The sequence below is a fragment of the Dothidotthia symphoricarpi genome (assembly GCF_010015815.1).
Source record: "Dothidotthia symphoricarpi CBS 119687 unplaced genomic scaffold P153scaffold_14, whole genome shotgun sequence".
NCBI lineage: Eukaryota > Fungi > Ascomycota > Dothideomycetes > Pleosporales > Dothidotthiaceae > Dothidotthia > Dothidotthia symphoricarpi.
The window spans coordinates 909277-925619 of record NW_022985021.1 but is presented as its reverse complement, the minus strand read 5'-3'; the positions used below and the strand labels follow the sequence as shown (position 1 = coordinate 925619).

General features: G+C 54.9%; 8 protein-coding genes across 8 annotated transcripts; 3 read left to right on the top strand and 5 right to left on the bottom strand.

Annotated features, from left to right (window-relative positions):
* Positions 1-165: 165 nt before the first annotated feature.
* Positions 166-1867, top strand: P153DRAFT_295236 (dihydrolipoamide acetyltransferase component of pyruvate dehydrogenase; the record flags this gene model as incomplete). Its single annotated transcript, XM_033664014.1, has 4 exons — positions 166-275; positions 350-396; positions 473-696; positions 746-1867. 4 exons carry the CDS (start codon positions 166-168, stop codon positions 1865-1867), a joined length of 1503 nt encoding a protein of 500 aa, XP_033522164.1.
* A 192-nt stretch (positions 1868-2059) lies between these two features.
* P153DRAFT_344135 (NAD(P)-binding protein) lies at positions 2060-3561 on the bottom strand (the record flags this gene model as incomplete). The annotated part of the gene is made up of 3 exons (XM_033666038.1): positions 3145-3561; positions 2404-3090; positions 2060-2347 (listed from the first exon to the last, which is right to left on the bottom strand). Exons 1-3 carry the CDS (start codon positions 3247-3249, stop codon positions 2060-2062), a joined length of 1080 nt encoding a protein of 359 aa, XP_033522163.1. The 5' UTR covers positions 3250-3561.
* Positions 3562-3830: 269 nt separating this feature from the next.
* On the bottom strand, positions 3831-5973 carry P153DRAFT_320258 (MFS general substrate transporter). Its single transcript, XM_033665113.1, has 5 exons — positions 5577-5973; positions 5301-5529; positions 5071-5236; positions 4866-5022; positions 3831-4819 (listed from the first exon to the last, which is right to left on the bottom strand). Exons 1-5 carry the CDS (start codon positions 5669-5671, stop codon positions 3952-3954), a joined length of 1515 nt encoding a protein of 504 aa, XP_033522162.1. The 5' UTR covers positions 5672-5973; the 3' UTR covers positions 3831-3951.
* A 1040-nt stretch (positions 5974-7013) lies between these two features.
* Positions 7014-8124, bottom strand: P153DRAFT_368328 (NAD(P)-binding protein). Its single transcript, XM_033668486.1, has 3 exons — positions 8056-8124; positions 7581-8006; positions 7014-7527 (listed from the first exon to the last, which is right to left on the bottom strand). The coding sequence occupies exons 2-3, from the start codon at positions 7849-7851 to the stop codon at positions 7145-7147; spliced, it is 654 nt and encodes a 217-aa protein (XP_033522161.1). The 5' UTR covers positions 7852-8006; positions 8056-8124; the 3' UTR covers positions 7014-7144.
* Positions 8125-8961: 837 nt separating this feature from the next.
* On the bottom strand, positions 8962-9277 carry P153DRAFT_267602 (Sm-like ribonucleoprotein; the record flags this gene model as incomplete). The annotated part of the gene is made up of 2 exons (XM_033662880.1): positions 8962-9075; positions 9125-9277. Coding segments are annotated over 2 exons (267 nt in total), but the record flags the coding sequence as incomplete, so codon positions are not given.
* Positions 9278-9996: 719 nt separating this feature from the next.
* P153DRAFT_55139 (uncharacterized protein) lies at positions 9997-12374 on the top strand. Its single transcript, XM_033673277.1, has 4 exons — positions 9997-10308; positions 10375-10466; positions 10520-11374; positions 11430-12374. The coding sequence occupies exons 1-4, from the start codon at positions 10191-10193 to the stop codon at positions 12183-12185; spliced, it is 1821 nt and encodes a 606-aa protein (XP_033522159.1). The 5' UTR covers positions 9997-10190; the 3' UTR covers positions 12186-12374.
* Positions 12375-12563: 189 nt separating this feature from the next.
* P153DRAFT_294906 (alpha-L RNA-binding motif-containing protein) lies at positions 12564-13905 on the bottom strand (the record flags this gene model as incomplete). Its single annotated transcript, XM_033663989.1, has 3 exons — positions 12564-13337; positions 13392-13820; positions 13867-13905. The coding sequence occupies 3 exons, from the start codon at positions 13903-13905 to the stop codon at positions 12564-12566; spliced, it is 1242 nt and encodes a 413-aa protein (XP_033522158.1).
* Positions 13906-13945: 40 nt separating this feature from the next.
* Positions 13946-16137, top strand: P153DRAFT_368324 (uncharacterized protein). Its single transcript, XM_033668485.1, has 3 exons — positions 13946-14477; positions 14537-14597; positions 14651-16137. The coding sequence occupies exons 1-3, from the start codon at positions 14155-14157 to the stop codon at positions 15704-15706; spliced, it is 1440 nt and encodes a 479-aa protein (XP_033522157.1). The 5' UTR covers positions 13946-14154; the 3' UTR covers positions 15707-16137.
* The last annotated feature ends 206 nt before the right edge of the window (positions 16138-16343 follow it).

The following is a 16343-nucleotide window of genomic DNA, read 5'->3' as shown; positions in this document are numbered from 1 at the left end:
AGCTTTTTTGTTGAGCGACACCAGCCCATCGTCCTCACCACACCTCGAGCGCTGCTCTGCTCCCCTCGCCCGTCCCCGCCCGCCGCCCTCGCGCCCTCCCCGTCTCCCGCCCAGTGTCTGCCTGCCCGGCTGAAATCCCACCGCTGCCGCCGCCGCCCCGACTCAATGCCTGCCACCTCCCACCTGCTGTCCCGCGCGGGCGCCCAATTGGCCTCGCGGGGGTCAATTGCGCTGCGAGGCGCCCTGCCGACGACACGAGGCGCCGACTTTGCTGCGTAGGTCGCTCCTGCCGCCGCGTGTATATACGTGCCTCCGACGTCGACTCTGGCTGACTCGGGACCCACAGCAGGCGCACGCCGTCTCTGGCTGCCCTCGCCCGCTACTATGCCTCCAAATGTGAGCAGCCCTCTTCTCCCTGGCGCCACCCCATTTCTCCGTCGCCCTGTGCGGTGCTAACGCCGGCCCCTCGCAGCCTACCCCTCGCACACGGTTATCAGCATGCCCGCCCTCTCCCCGACCATGACGGCCGGAAACGTGGGCGCGTGGCAGAAGAAGGTCGGCGACTCGATAGCCCCCGGCGACGTGCTCGTCGAGATCGAGACCGACAAGGCCCAGATGGACTTTGAGTTCCAGGAGGAGGGCACCGTTGCCAAGATCCTGTGCGACGCCGGCACAAAGGACGTGGCCGTGGGAAGCGTGAGTCTGCTGCTTGTCGACGCGGAGTTGTTGTGACTGACGTGTGCAGCCCATTGCTGTCCTGGTCGAAGAGGGTGAGGACGTGTCCGCCTTCGAGTCCTTCTCCATCGACGACGCCGGCGGCGCCAAGAAGCCCGACACCCCCTCCAAGCAGGGCGACGCCTCCGAGGCCAGCGAACCTGCAGACTCTGGCTCCAAGACTGCACCCCCATCCAACGAGGAGCCCGCCCCCGCCGCCACCGAGTCCGACTCCACCGGCGCACGCCTGCAAACCGCCCTCCAGCGCCAGTCCTCTGCATCGCCCGCTGTCAAGAAACTCGCCCTGGAGAAGGGTGTTCCTCTTGGCTCCATCAAGGGCTCTGGAAAGGGCGGCGCCATCACCAAGGAGGACATTGAAAATTACAAGCCCACCGGAGGAGCCCCCGCCGCCGCCGGTGCCACGTCCAGTGCCGCCTCCTACGAGGACACCGAGGCCACCAGCATGCGCAAGGTCATTGCCACCCGTCTCACCGAGAGCATGCAGCAGAACCCCCACTACTTTGTCGCCTCCAGCATCTCCGTCTCCAAGATGCTCAAGCTCCGCGAGGCCCTGAATGCTTCGGCAGACGGCAAGTACAAGCTGTCCGTCAACGATCTGCTCGTCAAGGCCCTCGGTGTTGCCGCCCGCAAAGTCCCCGCTGCCAACTCGTCATGGCGTGAGATTGACGGAAAGGTCATCATCCGCCAGCACAATGTCGTCGATGTCTCCGTCGCTGTTTCCACTCCAATCGGCCTCATGACCCCCATCGTCAAGAACGTCAACTCCCTCGGACTCTCGGCTGTCTCATCACAGATCAAGGATCTCGGCAAGCGCGCACGGGATGGCAAGCTTAAGCCTGAGGAGTACCAGGGCGGAACCATTACCATCTCCAACATGGGTATGAACGCTGCCGTTGAGCGCTTCACCGCCGTCATCAACCCCCCACAAGCCTGCATCGTTGCCATTGGCACAACAAAGAAGGTCGCGGTACCTGGCGAGCCCACCGAGGACGGCACAGCTAGCATCGAGTGGGACGACCAGATTGTCATCACCGGTAGCTTCGACCACAAGGTCGTCGATGGTGCTGTCGGTGGTGAGTTCATGAAGGAGCTGAAGAAGGTGATTGAGAGCCCATTGGAGCTCATGCTATAGATTCTTCAACCATTTAGTGTGTAGTTTGGGGCGGAGTGATGTGTAACTTTATATTGAGTTGTCTGGCGGCAGTGTAGGGCAAGATGACGGATTTGTACAATGAATTCAGCCTCTTCCATCTTCTGATTTGTCCAACACGTAATCCGGATATAACCAATGCGCCCTTCTAGTCGACCTTCTTTCTCCTCCCATCTACAGCTTACTTCTCGCCTCCCCCAGCGTGACGACCAATTTCCCAAACTGCGACGCGTTCTTCATGTCGTCGAAAAGCGTGTCGATCTTCGCAATGTCCAGCCCATGCACACTTCGCGACACGATAGGGCGCAGTTTCTTCTCGCGCACAAACTGCACCATGTCTGCGAATTCCTTGCGCGATCCCATTGTCGATCCGCGCACCTCGACGTTCTTGAGCACGGCGCTCATGAGGAAATCCATCTTCGGCGACACCGTCATGCCGTAGATGGAGATGATGCCTCCAGCCTAGGCATACATGTTAGTATGGTTGAGGGGTTGGAAATGCAGGGAGAGGAACGTACCTTCAACAGCCTCGTCCCCTTGTTCACGACATCGCCGCCCGCGCCGTCAATAATAGCATCGAGATACGGTCTATCCTTCGGCAGTTGGCCCTGCAGCTCCTTCTCCCACTTCTCCGCTTTGTAGATGACGCCCCCCTTCGCGCCCAACTTGACCGCCTTGTCGATCTTCTCCTGGTTCCCACTCGTAACATATACATTGCACCCTTGTGCCACAGCAAATAGCAGCGCCATCAGCGCGACACCGCCCCCTATCCCCGTTATGAGGATATTCCGCCCAGGCAGCGCATTCCCACTCTTCACCCAAAACGCGCGCCACGCCGTCAAGCCCGTGAGCGGCAGCGCCGCAGCCTCCTCGTCGGTCAAATGCGCGGGGCATTCCTCGAGCTCCCCTGCGTCGGAGAGAATGACGTCGGCCAGCGTGCCGCGCGGGTCCGTCTTGGTACCGCCCAGGATCGCGATGCCGGCGGGACTTTCGGGCCCGTCGGGCGAGTCGGCCCAGCCTGTCATGGGGTTTACGACGACGCGCTTGTTGAGCCATGCTTGGGCTTTGGCGGAGGAACCCGCGCGTGTGACGATTCCGACCCCATCTGCGAGGAGCGGCACGCCGAAGGTTGTGCCTGGGTAGAGGTGTTGGCGGATGAAGAGGTCGCGGTGGTTTAGGGCGGCGGCTGTGAGGCTTGTTACGACCTAGGATGGGAGTTAGTATATATGTATGTATGAGGGATGGAAATGTATTCATACCTCATCATCCTTTGGCTGAGGCTCAGGGATTGTGATCTTCTCAAGTGGATAGTAAACTTTCCCCGGCTTGCCGTCGATCTTCTTTATGCTGATTGCGGACGGCATTGTGAGTGTAGTTCGAGCCTAGGTAGCGTCTGGTAATACTCGAGTAATAGTAGAATCCAAGGCAATTATGGAATTAGGAGTGAGCCAGGAAGAGAAGCGGCCGTCACAAAATCGCCAAGGTCTACGTTTGTTCGTGTCATGGTTGCATGTTCGTCCAAAGAGATCTTGATCCGAGATACCGAGGTCGTGAACGCGCAGCGGCGGGGAAGCAAGGGTCCGATGTCATAAACATCGAACATTGCATCATCCAATAGTTGCTGATAACACCCCTGTGTCTATTTATTTTAATTGAAACAATGCTGCGTTTTGGCCTTTCGGCGTTTTTGGTAAGATTTTTTAAGACGGTAGAACATAGCTCTTCACTAGCTCTGAAGAGTGGGAGGTATTCGGTGGAAAGGAAAAAGTAGAACTCAATCACGGGTTTTAATGAAACGGGGCGGACAATGTGGAGGAAATTTGTTTCTTATGTGTAAACAACATGGTGTTACGCCACACATTCGTGTTGGCGTGTATATGGATTTATCTTTGAAGTCGATCACAAACATTACACAAGGGAAGTTCAAATCATATCATCAAGTCATGCAAGCTCATAAATAAACAGTAGTAAAGTACATTGAAGCCATCGAGACATAATCATCCACTGGGGTATCTCTCGCCTTTTGAGTTGGTTGTCGTGTCACATGTGATTGTACCAATCGAAGTTTACTCCCTCCATCTCGATGATGGATGTCTCCAGTCCAAGTCTTCGATCTGTCCATACGACATGCCTGCCAGTTCCTGGTCAACATTTACGCTTTCCCGCTTCTTGTTATTGCCTCTGATCCAGAACAACATCGCAGTGCTGAGTATAAGAATTGTGCTGCTTGTAGCCAAGTTCAATCCGTTACCAATGTGGTAGTTGGGGCCGTCAAATGGCAGGAAGCTCCACGTGGAAATGAGACCACCAATGTTGCCGAACATGACGACGGTGCCGATGGCAGAGGCACGCGCTGTGTCAGATACAACATTGGCAGAGGCGTGTGCGTTGCAAAGCGCGCCGAAGGAGAACGCGCCAGATCCTATAAGGAACGTTGCTCCATAGCGAACTGACGTACTGGTGCTGGCCAGGAACATGATGTAGCCCGTCATCATAAGTGGAGCGCCGGCAATTATGAAGATAGTTCGCTTGTCGAAGCGTCCACTGAGATACGGGAAGAGCACAGTGAAAAATGCGCCTACCATGTAGGGAGGCACTGTATGGAGCTGCTGGGAGATGACGGTGTTCTTGGGGTAGATGGTTCGTACGATCGTTGGAAGGAAGAAAGCCAGACCCTGTACCGTGACGTTGTCGAGCATGAAGATCACGGCTGTGCTTAGGACCACCGGGTTGAAAATTCCCCTAAGTGTCTTCTTCTTGTCGAGTTTGTCGAGGACTTCGATCTGACCGACACGCTCCGACTTTATGCGAGCAATGGCCAAGTCCTTCTCCTCCTGGGTGAGCCATTTGGCAGTCTCGGGGCGATCTGTAAGCGTGAAGAATGCGACGAGGGAAATGATGCAGGTCACGATGCCTTCGATGGCGAAGATCATCCTAGAAGAGTCAGTGATAGCGTGTTATCGATTTTCAGATGACATACCTCCAGCGTGTAAGAGAACCAAACGAGTGAAGTTTGAGGATACCAGATGCCAGCAATCCACCAAACGCGCCTGCGAGTGGTGCCATGACAATGTAGAGAGAAAGGCGGAAAGCAAGCTCCTTTCGGCGGTACCAACGGCTCATGTAGTAAGCAATCCCTATATCGAGTTAGCTTAATTCAAACCACAAGCAAAGATCATACGGACCTGGCAACATTCCGGCCTCAAATATTCCGAGCACGAACCGAACACCAGATACTTGTGCTTTGTTGTGAACGAAAGCTGTTGCAATTGACACAGCACCAAAGCAGAGCGAGATGCCTGGAATGAACCATCCTGGGCCGATCCATTTGCAGCAGATATTCGATGGGATCTAATGTTGTGTTAGTGAGGTCCTTTCATTGTGCAAGATTTCCCGTCGATTGAGATGAACTTACCTCGAACAGAATGTAGCTGATATAGAAGACCGACAAGATCGAGTTGTAATCATAACCTGCGAGTCCCAGGTCTTTCTCGAACCCAGCCAATCGCGCGTTTCCAATGTTTGCTCGGTCGATGAAGCAGAAAAGATAGAGTAGAGCCACCGTAGGCACAATGTAGAGATCGATCTTCCGTCTCAGGCGTGCCTCCGCTTTGGGATCGAATTGCACCAGTGAATGACCATAGCTGGGTATGTAAGCTTACATGCATATGTTATGTATTGTTACACTCACATATCGGTAGCAGCATGGCCATGTTCCGCGACGTCGTGCGTGTCTCCGTGTTTGAAGTCTTCGTACTGACTGGTCGAGTCCTTCTCAGCAGCCATCTTGGTAAGTAGTCTGCGCGAGTTCGAGTGGTGAAGAGACAGCAATTGGGTACTGAAAACCGACGTACCGTCGACTCTTATACCGTGTCTGGCTCCTGTCGGCCTGGCCTGGACGGCAGGTGCCAAGTGAACTTACATGATCTTGGCGTTGAACTATGCAAAAGAATCCCCAACTTCAAGCCAGCTGTGATTGGGTCGGCACCAACTTCGGGACTTGTAGTCCTCTCGTATGCAGCGGAATCGATGCCGGTTTCTTTATCCCATGACACGCGTTCGGTTCATGGGTGCTGAATGATCTGTCGTGGCGTCCAAGGGCTTGTGGAGGTGTGGGGTTTGTGGGGACCCCAACCTTTTCCTGCCGGCAGATGGTCGGTGTTGGCACTAGTAACTGCCAGACCGATGCACAATGACTCGAAAACGACTCTAGGGCTGTTGATCCCATGCCGCATCCAAGTTTGACAGCAGTGTTGAGCATGTATATGTACGCAATTAGATGCAAGGCTCCAGATGTAGTTAACAAAAAGCTCGACATGGAGTCTGCGGTTGCGTTCAGCCTCAACACCAGAACCCTCAATCCTGAGGTCGCACATTTTAACGAGCGCTTATCTGTTCCGCGTGTGCTGTGTCTTTGCATGCTGCATCCATCCAGCCCAATCTGTCGCCTCCGATCGCCTGATGTATCTGGTGGCGCTTGGAGCTAGCTGTTGTGCTGCCCGCACTCATAGGTAGTAGAAACATTGAAATTCAGCCACTTCGCCAACAAACTGGATCGCGTTCCGACACTAGAACTAATCCCAAGGCTAAGGCACCCGACTGCAAATTAGAGTTTAGCCTCGGGACAATGAAGGGTCATGGAGACCATGAAAGCTTGCGCATGCCAATTGGTACGCTATGCCGGATCCCAGTAGTTAGGTTTAGATGAAAAGAGTGGGTAAAGTCAAGGGTGATATCTACTATTCTCAGAACAACGACTCTACGCTCTGGAGGCATGGATTGTGTGCCTCGTTCTGCGGATATTCTTGTACCAGACGTCTCTTGCACATGAATGAGAAACTGCTCTTGTTTCACCCGGACCTTGTTCACGTCAATATGTGTGTATGTGTGTGCTTAGGCCGGGTATGGTCTTATCCTCGGGCTCTACTGCATGCAATATGGCGTTGTTTGGAATTGAGGATCTCGTCTAAAGTTGCATGATGAGACGCGTTTTCGACCAAGCTTTACGAGGTGCCGTAATCACATGTTTATTACTGATCGTTCCAGGTACTGCAATGCTCAATAATTGTTGAATTTTGATTAGGGACCTCACGATCAAACACAGAAGCCAGGCATGTAAGAAGACGAACGATTTCGACAATGGATTCAATGTACCTTCACGATGTAGCAAACGTCTTACGTTGTCTGGTACAGAGCTGAAGCAGTAGGGCACGCGCAAATTGTTATTGTAATGGCCGGCAACTGTTCCATCCCCAGCATCTAATTTGACATCTCACCCTTCACGTCGATCAACCTTCCAAGCACGCTCGTTTCCTTCAGTTCCTCTTCCTCTGCAATTCCCAGCATCTTCTTTGTAAACGCATGATATCCCTTCTCGCCATTCTCCAGATCCATGAACTTTCCCACATCACTATAGATCAACTCGCCATAACGCCGGGAATCAGCCATGAGCACGACAACCGAACGAGCAACCACATCAGGCGACTGATAGTTGCCTTCTCCTAACGCAGCAATGACCTCGCGTGGAACGATACCGGTGTCGGTCCATGAAGGCGCGATGGCATTAATCCGGATCGGGAGATGAGGGGAAAGAAGCGGGTGCAATGCACGCAAGAGGCCGAGCACTGCGTGTTTGGCCGTTGCTGAGCAGCTGTCAGTTTTGGATATGTATCCAGGGAGCAGATGCCCCGCGTACTATAGTCTGTGGCGGGGAACCGCGTAAAGCTACTTCCCGAGGCTGTCAATACGACACTGCCACCTTTCGGGTTCTTTTTCAGGTAGTGAATGCCCAATTTAACTGTATACATGCATCCTAGCAAGTTGACATTGATCGTATTCAGTTTTGGTGGCATCAAATCTCCGTTTTCGTCGGTATCGTCTTCGAGTAGCGAGATTGTTGGCTGGATTCCCGCATTGGCGAACACATGGTCAATTTTCCCGTACATTTCTTGGGCCGCCTTGAACATTTCAACCTGATCTTTCCAGGACGTTACGTCGACTTTCATATAGGGAACTGACGATGCCTCTGGTTCTGGCAATGGGTTGAGATCACCGGCATACACTCTGCCGCCATGTCTGAGGACACGTCGGAGAGTTGCCAGACCAATTCCAGATGAGGCACCTGAGGCAAGTTAATAGGAGTGATATAGAGTTAGACAGTGGATCTCAACCGGTAATGAGGACGACTTGGTCCTTGATGCCTTCAAGGTTGCTGTCGGAAATTGTAAAACTAGTCATTTGGACCCGCTTTATTTGATACTAACAGGTCGTGTGGCAAGACTCCAAACAGTCTCGGCAAGAATGAATTTGGACAAGGGTGCTAGAGCCTTGATATATCTCTATGAGAACTTGATTCGGACCAGGGAAAGTATTGTTGAAGTTGATGGAGAGTATCGACGGACTACGATGTTCGGGAAGTGAGTTCCATTATATATACGATCAATGTGGAGAGACCGGAGAAGAAACAGTAGAAGATTCGTGTCCCCTCAACCGTATACACCGAAATAAGCGGAACCTAAGCAATCAGACCCCGCACTGACAGACTGACCTCGTCAATGACTAGTCAGTAGAAGAAACTTAGAAACGCATCAGGTCATGCTTGTAGATTTTTTTGAGCGGATGGTAATATCTGCAATGTTTCCGTTGGAAAGGGTTTTTGGTATTGCCAACTATCTAAAGTCGATCGGTATGGCCCTCAGTGCATTGTCGCGAACATGAAACTCAACGTCGTTCACGCCTCGCCATCCAAGGAAGGTAGTCTTATGTCGGTGGGTTTTTTTCACTTGAATACATCCAAGGCCTAGGGGTATACTGCTTGGTTGGACCAGCAATGCTGCTCGCAGAGACGTAACCGATGAATGTCGTGTATCTGACTGCTGTGTTGGCGCTCGTATGAAGTAATGGTGACTCAATCGATGCCGATGTGCAGTGGAAAACGATAGTTGCATGCGCTCGTTGCCGCCGAGGATGCGCGTAGAACCCATTCAAGCACCTCCGCCGCCGCCGCCACCACCACCACCTCCTCCTCGACCACGACCCCGCCCGCGCCCTCGCATGCCTCGACCCCCGCGATCACCTCTGTGGTCTCCCCGCTGGTGCATTCCACCACGGCCGCCTCGGTTCGCTTGATCCTTAGCCTGTTGTTCCTTGACGACCTCGACGATCTCGTCCGGTACTCGGAGGTACTTGATCTGCAACAAATCAGCCCTGGATTGCAGTATTGCCTGTGTATGTACTAACTGTACTGCCGCGCACATAGATCTCCGGTAACCTCATGAACTTGTCACCGTCTGCGCTCGTCTGGACCACCTCTCTCAGTGTGAGGTTCATCCATGTGTCGCAATTAATGAGGAGTCCGTTCAACGTCTCGCCGCTCTTGAGTTCGACGAGCATAGGGTGGCCCGTCGCAGCCGTCAAAAGGCCTAGAGGAAGCTGTCGTAGATATCAGCAAGGTATTCGAAATATTACTGCGACATCATGTGGTGTACCATATTATCGTGTGTGTATATTCAAGGCCGTAGTTATGGGTAGTGGGGTGCTAAAGCACAGAGTGTGTAATTGCGATTCGAGCAGTGACCCGTCGCTAGTTGCTTGGACAGAGTTGGAGCGCGTCGTGACCGTGACGTTGACCTGGAGAGGCCGCTCCATTGATCGTCACGTCGTTTGATAGAGCTTGGACCGTTTCTTGGCAAGACAGCCTTACAACCCACTTGAGGCTGATCGTCATCATACAGCTTCAGACACGATCTTGTGAAAGGTGTTTGCATCTTTCTACGAGATTTAAAGCAGCTTGTAACCCGGTAGCTCTTCTCCTGCGCTGGTAATTCCAACCGCCTTTTGAATGGAATGTGCTGACAAGTCAAATTGAACATTATCTCGTCAGGATAGTTGCGATTCCAAAAGCCAAGAGTCTGCATGAGGAATGCTCTGTTCTGGTGTGCAACTGTCCAGAAAATATTGCAAATAGACTGGTACAGGGCAAAAGGTCTGAGGACCACAGCACGCCGACAGCCTTCTGCACAATACCCACTTGAGACCGGTCAATTGACGCTCGTGTTTTTGTTTCATGCTTGCATTTCAGGCATCCAAGCTTAACCGTGACCAGACGTCTAAGCCACACTCTGACAGTCGCCACGCGGCCCCACGCTCACACGCATCGCCCACGCCCTTCGGCTGGTGCCTGATCCTCAAAGACTTGGGGAGAGTTTGATTCTCTACTTTGCCAGCTAGACGCCTCGCGCGTTTTCTCGTTGCTGGCTACACGGTCGTTAATATCCTTCTTGCTCTCGTTTGTGTTCTCGCAAGCATGCGAAACTTCAAGTCGAAAGTGCTCTCAGCTTACGCCTGGGCTGCACCTGTGCTTGCCGCCGTCGTCCCGAGCCAATATCAACTGGCTCAACCTCGCGGACAGATCTTCCAGATAGGTGCGAAGCGCTCTTATACTGTTTCATTCTCGCCATGTCTAGGCATCTGCTGAACAACATCTCCAGAGCACCAAGATACTTACGCGCAAGCTACCTTCAGTGTTCCCTGCACAGGCTGTCTTGGCTCAGACCACACGGGCCTGGATGACGAGTCTCTTGTAAGGCCCACTCCAGGCATCTAGATGCATCACATATGCTCACCACCTTTTAGATTTTAAACTTTCGAACCTATGGGCATGACCAAGAGTGTGGGGCTTCGAATATCACGCTAAATGGAGTATTCCTGCCACAGGAATGGGATGGTGACTTCGCATCCGGCTCTGCTTCTCACAACTACACTGGTGTCGCGAATCTCCCACAGGATGAAAGGTCTCCTCAACACGACTTGGATCTCGAGTGGAACTCAGCCTGTCTTCACGGCATCGAAGAGACAGATGAAACTGCGCAGGTGCTGACAGTCAATATCAAGGCCGTCGACGGCAAACCAATTGAAGTACCGGCTGGGTTCACGATCTCCTTCAACCAGCTGAAGCAACACAAATCCATATCATCGCCGTCACTTCTCAGACTTGCAACCGTTCCGAACCCCTTGGCCAGTGATAGCCTAGTAGCCGAGTCCTGGCGTAGCCCTCCACTCTATCTCCGGTTGTATTCACCGGACGCACCTGCAGACGGTCAGACTGTGGAGTCGCTCAGCGAACGTTCCTTACAAGCTGACATCCGCGAGCTTCAAGCTCTTCAGTCCGAGCTCCGGGAACTTCAGTATCTAGTAACCCGGAAGAGCATCTCTATTCAATCGCGGCTCAGATCAAACCATACATGCTTCAAAGACGAAGTAAAAAAGTGCAAGAACGTATCCTGCGTTGTCAAGGCCGTAGCCAACAAGGCTCACGGTGCCTGGAGGGATATTGTTGTCCACCTCCACTTTGACCAGCAGCGTCACGCTGCCGCCGACATGAATCGTCTTCACTTTGCTCCAGCACATGCTCAGTCGATGCAGAAAGACGGGGGCCACATTCAGACTCTATCGTCTGAAGCTCAGCCCCAACCATATGAAGCACCAACAGTGAGTAACATGTCTGGTGTCCGCTAGACTGCAACTTGCACTGACACGTCCCCAGAATGAACTGCCCCCGCGTCCCCCACGCAAAGCCCCATACGTTATTGCGCTCGAGATCACTCTCAGCGTCCTATGCTGCGGTTGTCTGATTGCTACCATTCGTCACAAGTGCGCCAGCCTACGTACTAAAACCGAACGCGCAGCAGACTTTGAGGAGCGCATCAACGCGCGCGCTTACGCCCGTGCCGCCCGCCAACACGCATGGCGAAACTGGTGGCGCGGGAACTGGCGGCGCAATCGAGACAGCGAGCGCATTGCCGACTACGAGGAAAAGCGGGCGCTTATTTCAGCACAAGAAGATGTGCTGGAAGACGCCATGCAAGAAGAAATCCGCCAGCTGAGAGTGGCGCACAATGTTGTAAATGACTTGGTTCGAGATGCTGAGGAAGGTCGAATGAACCGTCCGCCACAATGCAATTGTCAACGCCCGCCTGATTCGCCGTCGGCGACATCCACTTACCCACCCACGTCCCTGCCAGAAGTACCTTCCCGTCCTTTGTCGAGGACCGACAGTCTGCCCAGCTACCGCTCTGACCCGCCCGCATATGAGTCCGAAGGCGAGGTAGTAGCTAATGGCTTCAACTTTCTACCCAACGCCCGACAAGGTGTTGTAAGAGGTTACGCCAGGTCGACCAACTCTGAGATGTCGAGATGGACACCGGACAGTAGTGTGGTGGATGTCAGTCCGCGACCGAGTGCTGAGACGTTGAGGTCGTTGTATCCGCTGAGTGAACTTACTTCTGACGATGAGGAGTGAACGAGGAGTTGTAGAGGTTGGGATGTAATCATGGTTTACGGTTGTGTGTTTTGTAATTTGGAGTTTGGGAAACAGCGATGAGCGTTTGGTAGCTTTTGTTCGTCGTACTAATCAGTCTGGCGTAAAGGCGTTTCTAGGTACACCGTCGCAGGATATAAAGCGGCATTTCTTGTACTATACCCGTAATCGGAGGTTCCAAGGCGGACGTCATACACACATATGCAAATCGACTGGCAGAAGGGGTGTTTGACATGCAGAGTTGAATAAGTTCTCGTAAACACACTCATGCATCATGTGGTTTGCCGTGACGATATTGTACATTCGCTTCCGTCTATAGATATTGTACATGTCTCCATCCACGACAAGGTCCTTCCTCTTCTACCGCCTCCTCAGATACCAGTTGAATGCTAGCTGCCCCGTTTCCACATGGAAGGGCGTTGGGACCTCGGCCAGCCCCGGCCTCGCAACCGGATGCCTCAGGTAGACGGCGGCACAGATATTCTGATTGACCTCGAGATATCTTGGGATGAAGGCGAAGGCGCTCATGTAGTCCCTCGGTCTCCAGGGCGTGGCGTACGGTGCGTGTCTGTTGCGCCCGTTCCACACGGACGTGTGCTCTGCCTCCAAGCGCAGTTTCTCGAAGGCGGAGCGCAGCCTTGCCGTGTCTTCTGGCGAGATGAGGGGCTCGGATGCTTCGGGCGTGGAGGTCTCGGCTGAGCGGTCGGCGAGCTGCTGCTTCAGGAAGTCGAACTGCGTGTCGAGCGTGGAGACTGTCTCTGGGTTCGCCGAGCGCCAGAGGGAGATTGCCTTCTTCACTGTCTGGCGGAAGGCGCGGAACTTCTGCTTGTCCTTTGCCTTGACGTCTTCGGCGAGCACGTCGTCGACGTGCTCCATCATGGCCTGGAGGTGCTTCTTCAGCTCTGGGGCGGTGGGCTCCTCGCGGGTGCTCCGGGACACGGCCGGCTCAGCGGGCTGGCGGGGGGTCTGGCCTCCCGACGCCTCACGGGCAGCAGCACGCTCGGCGGCCTTTTCCTTGATGACGCGGCGGGCGACGTTGGAGCGCTCCTTCTGGGCGCCGGTCGCAAACATGACGGACGAGGGCTCGACCTGGAACATGTCGCCGGGGTTGAGCATGTAGCCGGGGTAGGGCATCTAGCTTGGTCAGCTCACAGCAGCAGCAGCCCCGTGGGAGAGGGCTCGACGCACCTTCTTGCCGTTGACGCGCACCAGGCCGTGGACGCAGAACTGCCTCGCCTGGCGCACGCTGCTCGAGAAGAGCGAGCGGAAGATGGCCGTGTCCAGGCGGCGCTCGACGGGGTAGTAGGCCATCTGCATGTAGGGCGTCATGGGCGGGGTGCGCTCGCGGTCGACCGTGTCGGCGCCTGCTCCCCGCCCCGCGGCCTGCTCGGAGCCGTCGTACCTGGCGAGGTACTTGTGGTCCATGGGCACGACGGCGGGCAGGCTGCGCTTGAACAGCCGCCGCCACTTCTTCTCGCGGATCTGCTCGCCGTGGTAGGCGCGCGTGTCGGCCTTGGCCGTCCATTTCTGCTGGAAGTAGGTGCGGCTGACGACGTTGGGGGCTTTGAGCTGCGCGAGACTGTACAGCGTCCAGCGCGACCAGTCCTGCCGCACTTTCTGCGCCCGTCAGCACGGCCGCGGGCGTCTGCGGCGGGCGACCTACCAGCTTCTTGAGCGAGTGGAATCTCGGCTTCTTCCTCATGGTGGCGGCCGGGCGATGGTGGGCGTGGGGAGTTTGGTGCTGGCGGCCACCGTCCCCGTCGCCCGCCGCCGTCGACGATGAACAATTGATTGAAAATGCTTGGCACGCGGAAATTTCCCCACTAGAGCTGCCAAAAGTCCGCTCCAGCGCTTTTCTCTCACCAACCTCCTCCCCTTGGCCTGCAAAACTCGACTCGGACCCCAGCAGCTCCAGATTTCCCACGCGACTCCAGCTGCACCAACCGCACACATGGCCGACACCCACGAGGCTGCCGCCGCGCCCGCCCACGCCGTCCAGGCTGAGAGCTCCGTCGAGGTCCAGTCAGCTCCCAAGACGGATGCGCCCGCGACCGAGCCCACCGCCGACAAGGCTGCCAACGACGGCGAGGACAAGCCAGAGCGCAACGGCGACTCGAAAGACACGGACGCACGCCACGGCGACCGCAACGGCAGGAGCGACCGCAACGACCGCAATGACCGCCGCGATGGTGGACGCGATACCCGCAGGGGTGGCCGGGGCGGTCGAGGCGGCGGTCGAGGCGGTCGCGGTGGTGGCAACTTCAGGAACAAAAAGTGCGCTCTCTCTGCCATGCACGTCGCATCGCGTACCCTTTCGCTGACTCACTCTGCAGGCCCAACGACGAGTTTGACGACCTCCCCGAGACAGACGACCCCATCCAGATCCGCTCCCAGGTAAGCTGCTGGCCGCTCCCTCTCCCCCTTCACACCCGTCTAACAACGCTCAGGTCGAGTTCTACTTCTCCCCCCACAACCTGGTCACCGACGAGCATCTGTTCAAGGAGCTCGACGGCCCCAACAACCGCCCAGTTTCCCTCAAGCACATCACCAGCTTCAAGCGCATGCGCCACTTCCAGCCCTACTCGGCCGTCGTCGACGCCCTGCGCGAGAGCACAGAACTCGTCGTCGTCGATGACGGCGACTTCAGCGGCACTGGGAAAGAGGCTGTCAAGCTCAGGCAGTCCCTTGTCGTCCCTACACAGGACGGTGACGACAAGAACCCCCCTTCCATTGGCGAGCTCTTCTACCGTTTCCACAAGGCGTCCCCCAACAACATCGACGCGAGCGTCTACGTAAAAGGCTTCGGCAATGATGCAGGCGCCGGCCAGATTGCCCTCGAGCAGTTCTTCCGGCCCTTTGGCTCCGTCATGGTGCGCAAGCGCCGCGATGACAGCACTGGGGTCTGGAAGGGCAGCGTCTTTGTCGAGTTCGACACCGAGGAGAACCAGAAGCAGTTCCTCGCCCTCGACCCCAAGCCCAAGTTCAACGACAACGACCTCATCATCATGGGCAAGAAGGAGTACGTCAAGATGAAGTGCGACGAGAAGGGCATTGTGCCAGCTTGGGAGAGGAATGGCAGTGACAAGCGATCCTACAACAACAATAACAAGGGTGGTGATCGCGACCGCGGCGGCCGAGGTGGAGGTCGTGGCCGCGGACGCGGAGGTCGAGGAGGTCGTGGCGGCCACCGTGATGACCGTCGCGAAAACCGCCGAGGCAACAACCGCTCCCGCTCTCCCCGTGCGCGCCGAGACCGCAGCGGCTCTGTGGACAGCGGCGACTGGAACAACCGTCGCGATCGCTTCCGCCAGGGCAAGGACGACAAGAGCAGCCGCAAGGACGAGGATAAGAAGGAGCCCAAGGACGTCGAGCGCGATGCGCACGGCGTACCTGTTATCAAGGACACTCGGGATGAGGTCGCGTCCAACAAGCGCAAGGCTGGCGACGAAGAAAATGCGGCAGGCCCCAAGAAGAGCAAGCTCGAGATCAAGCAAGACGAGTGAGGGGATTTCCTCTTCACGCTGCATCTTCCCCGCAAGCTCGGTCGTCGCCTCTCTGGCACAAACCAGGATCCATTATCCTTGGTACTTCCTTTTGCATTTGTGGCGTTAATGGTCTTTTCACACTAGCTATCTCTAAGATATCACAACGGATGACACGGTTTTGGAAAAGTTTCATTCATGATGGGCATACGCAATGCATGCTGCTGTATTTTGGCACGACCTGGGCGAAATGCAGAGTTTGCTCTATCTTTCCAGAACACTTTGTGATCTTTCGTGACAGTGATTCGTTGTTCAAAATGCTCAACCCAGCCTCTCGATTAGGTACCAAAGCTTGAAGTAAGCAGCGCCCTTTTTTCGAGCAAAATCACGCGTCAGAATTTAGGATCCACACTATGAATGAAACAGGTAAGGCGTGTATTTGAAGCACTCAAGCCACACCAATTCTACGCGGATTTGTATCTGTAGTTGTTGGGCCGGTGCAAGATATCGGTGCTGCTTAGGTCCAGCTGTTACCCCTAAGCACAAGCTGTTGTACATGAACGTCTCAACTATCAATGGCGCTCAAAGAACAGGCCGGAGTGTAGCATATTGCTTATGTCTAAAGCTGCAAGGTGTCCTGGCAGCTATCCAAGAGCTT

Excerpts from the sequence above, each read along its gene's own strand:
- P153DRAFT_320258 (XM_033665113.1), bottom strand. The coding sequence starts at position 5,671 with ATGGCTGCTGAGAAGGACTCGACCAGTCAGTACGAAGACTTCAAACAC. Across the intron at positions 5,530-5,576 it reads GGCCATGCTGCTACCGATAT|CTATGGTCATTCACTGGTGC; the intron begins GTGAGTGTAACA and ends TTACATACCCAG. Across the intron at positions 5,023-5,070 it reads TGAGGCCGGAATGTTGCCAG|GGATTGCTTACTACATGAGC; the intron begins GTCCGTATGATC and ends AACTCGATATAG.
- P153DRAFT_368328 (XM_033668486.1), bottom strand. The coding sequence starts at position 7,851 with ATGTTCAAGGCGGCCCAAGAAATGTACGGGAAAATTGACCATGTGTTC. Across the intron at positions 7,528-7,580 it reads GTTCCCCGCCACAGACTATA|CAACGGCCAAACACGCAGTG; the intron begins GTACGCGGGGCA and ends ACAGCTGCTCAG.
- P153DRAFT_55139 (XM_033673277.1), top strand. The coding sequence starts at position 10,191 with ATGCGAAACTTCAAGTCGAAAGTGCTCTCAGCTTACGCCTGGGCTGCA. Across the intron at positions 10,467-10,519 it reads GCCTGGATGACGAGTCTCTT|ATTTTAAACTTTCGAACCTA; the intron begins GTAAGGCCCACT and ends ACCACCTTTTAG. Across the intron at positions 11,375-11,429 it reads AACCATATGAAGCACCAACA|AATGAACTGCCCCCGCGTCC; the intron begins GTGAGTAACATG and ends ACACGTCCCCAG.
- P153DRAFT_368324 (XM_033668485.1), top strand. The coding sequence starts at position 14,155 with ATGGCCGACACCCACGAGGCTGCCGCCGCGCCCGCCCACGCCGTCCAG. Across the intron at positions 14,478-14,536 it reads GGCAACTTCAGGAACAAAAA|GCCCAACGACGAGTTTGACG; the intron begins GTGCGCTCTCTC and ends CTCACTCTGCAG. Across the intron at positions 14,598-14,650 it reads CCATCCAGATCCGCTCCCAG|GTCGAGTTCTACTTCTCCCC; the intron begins GTAAGCTGCTGG and ends AACAACGCTCAG.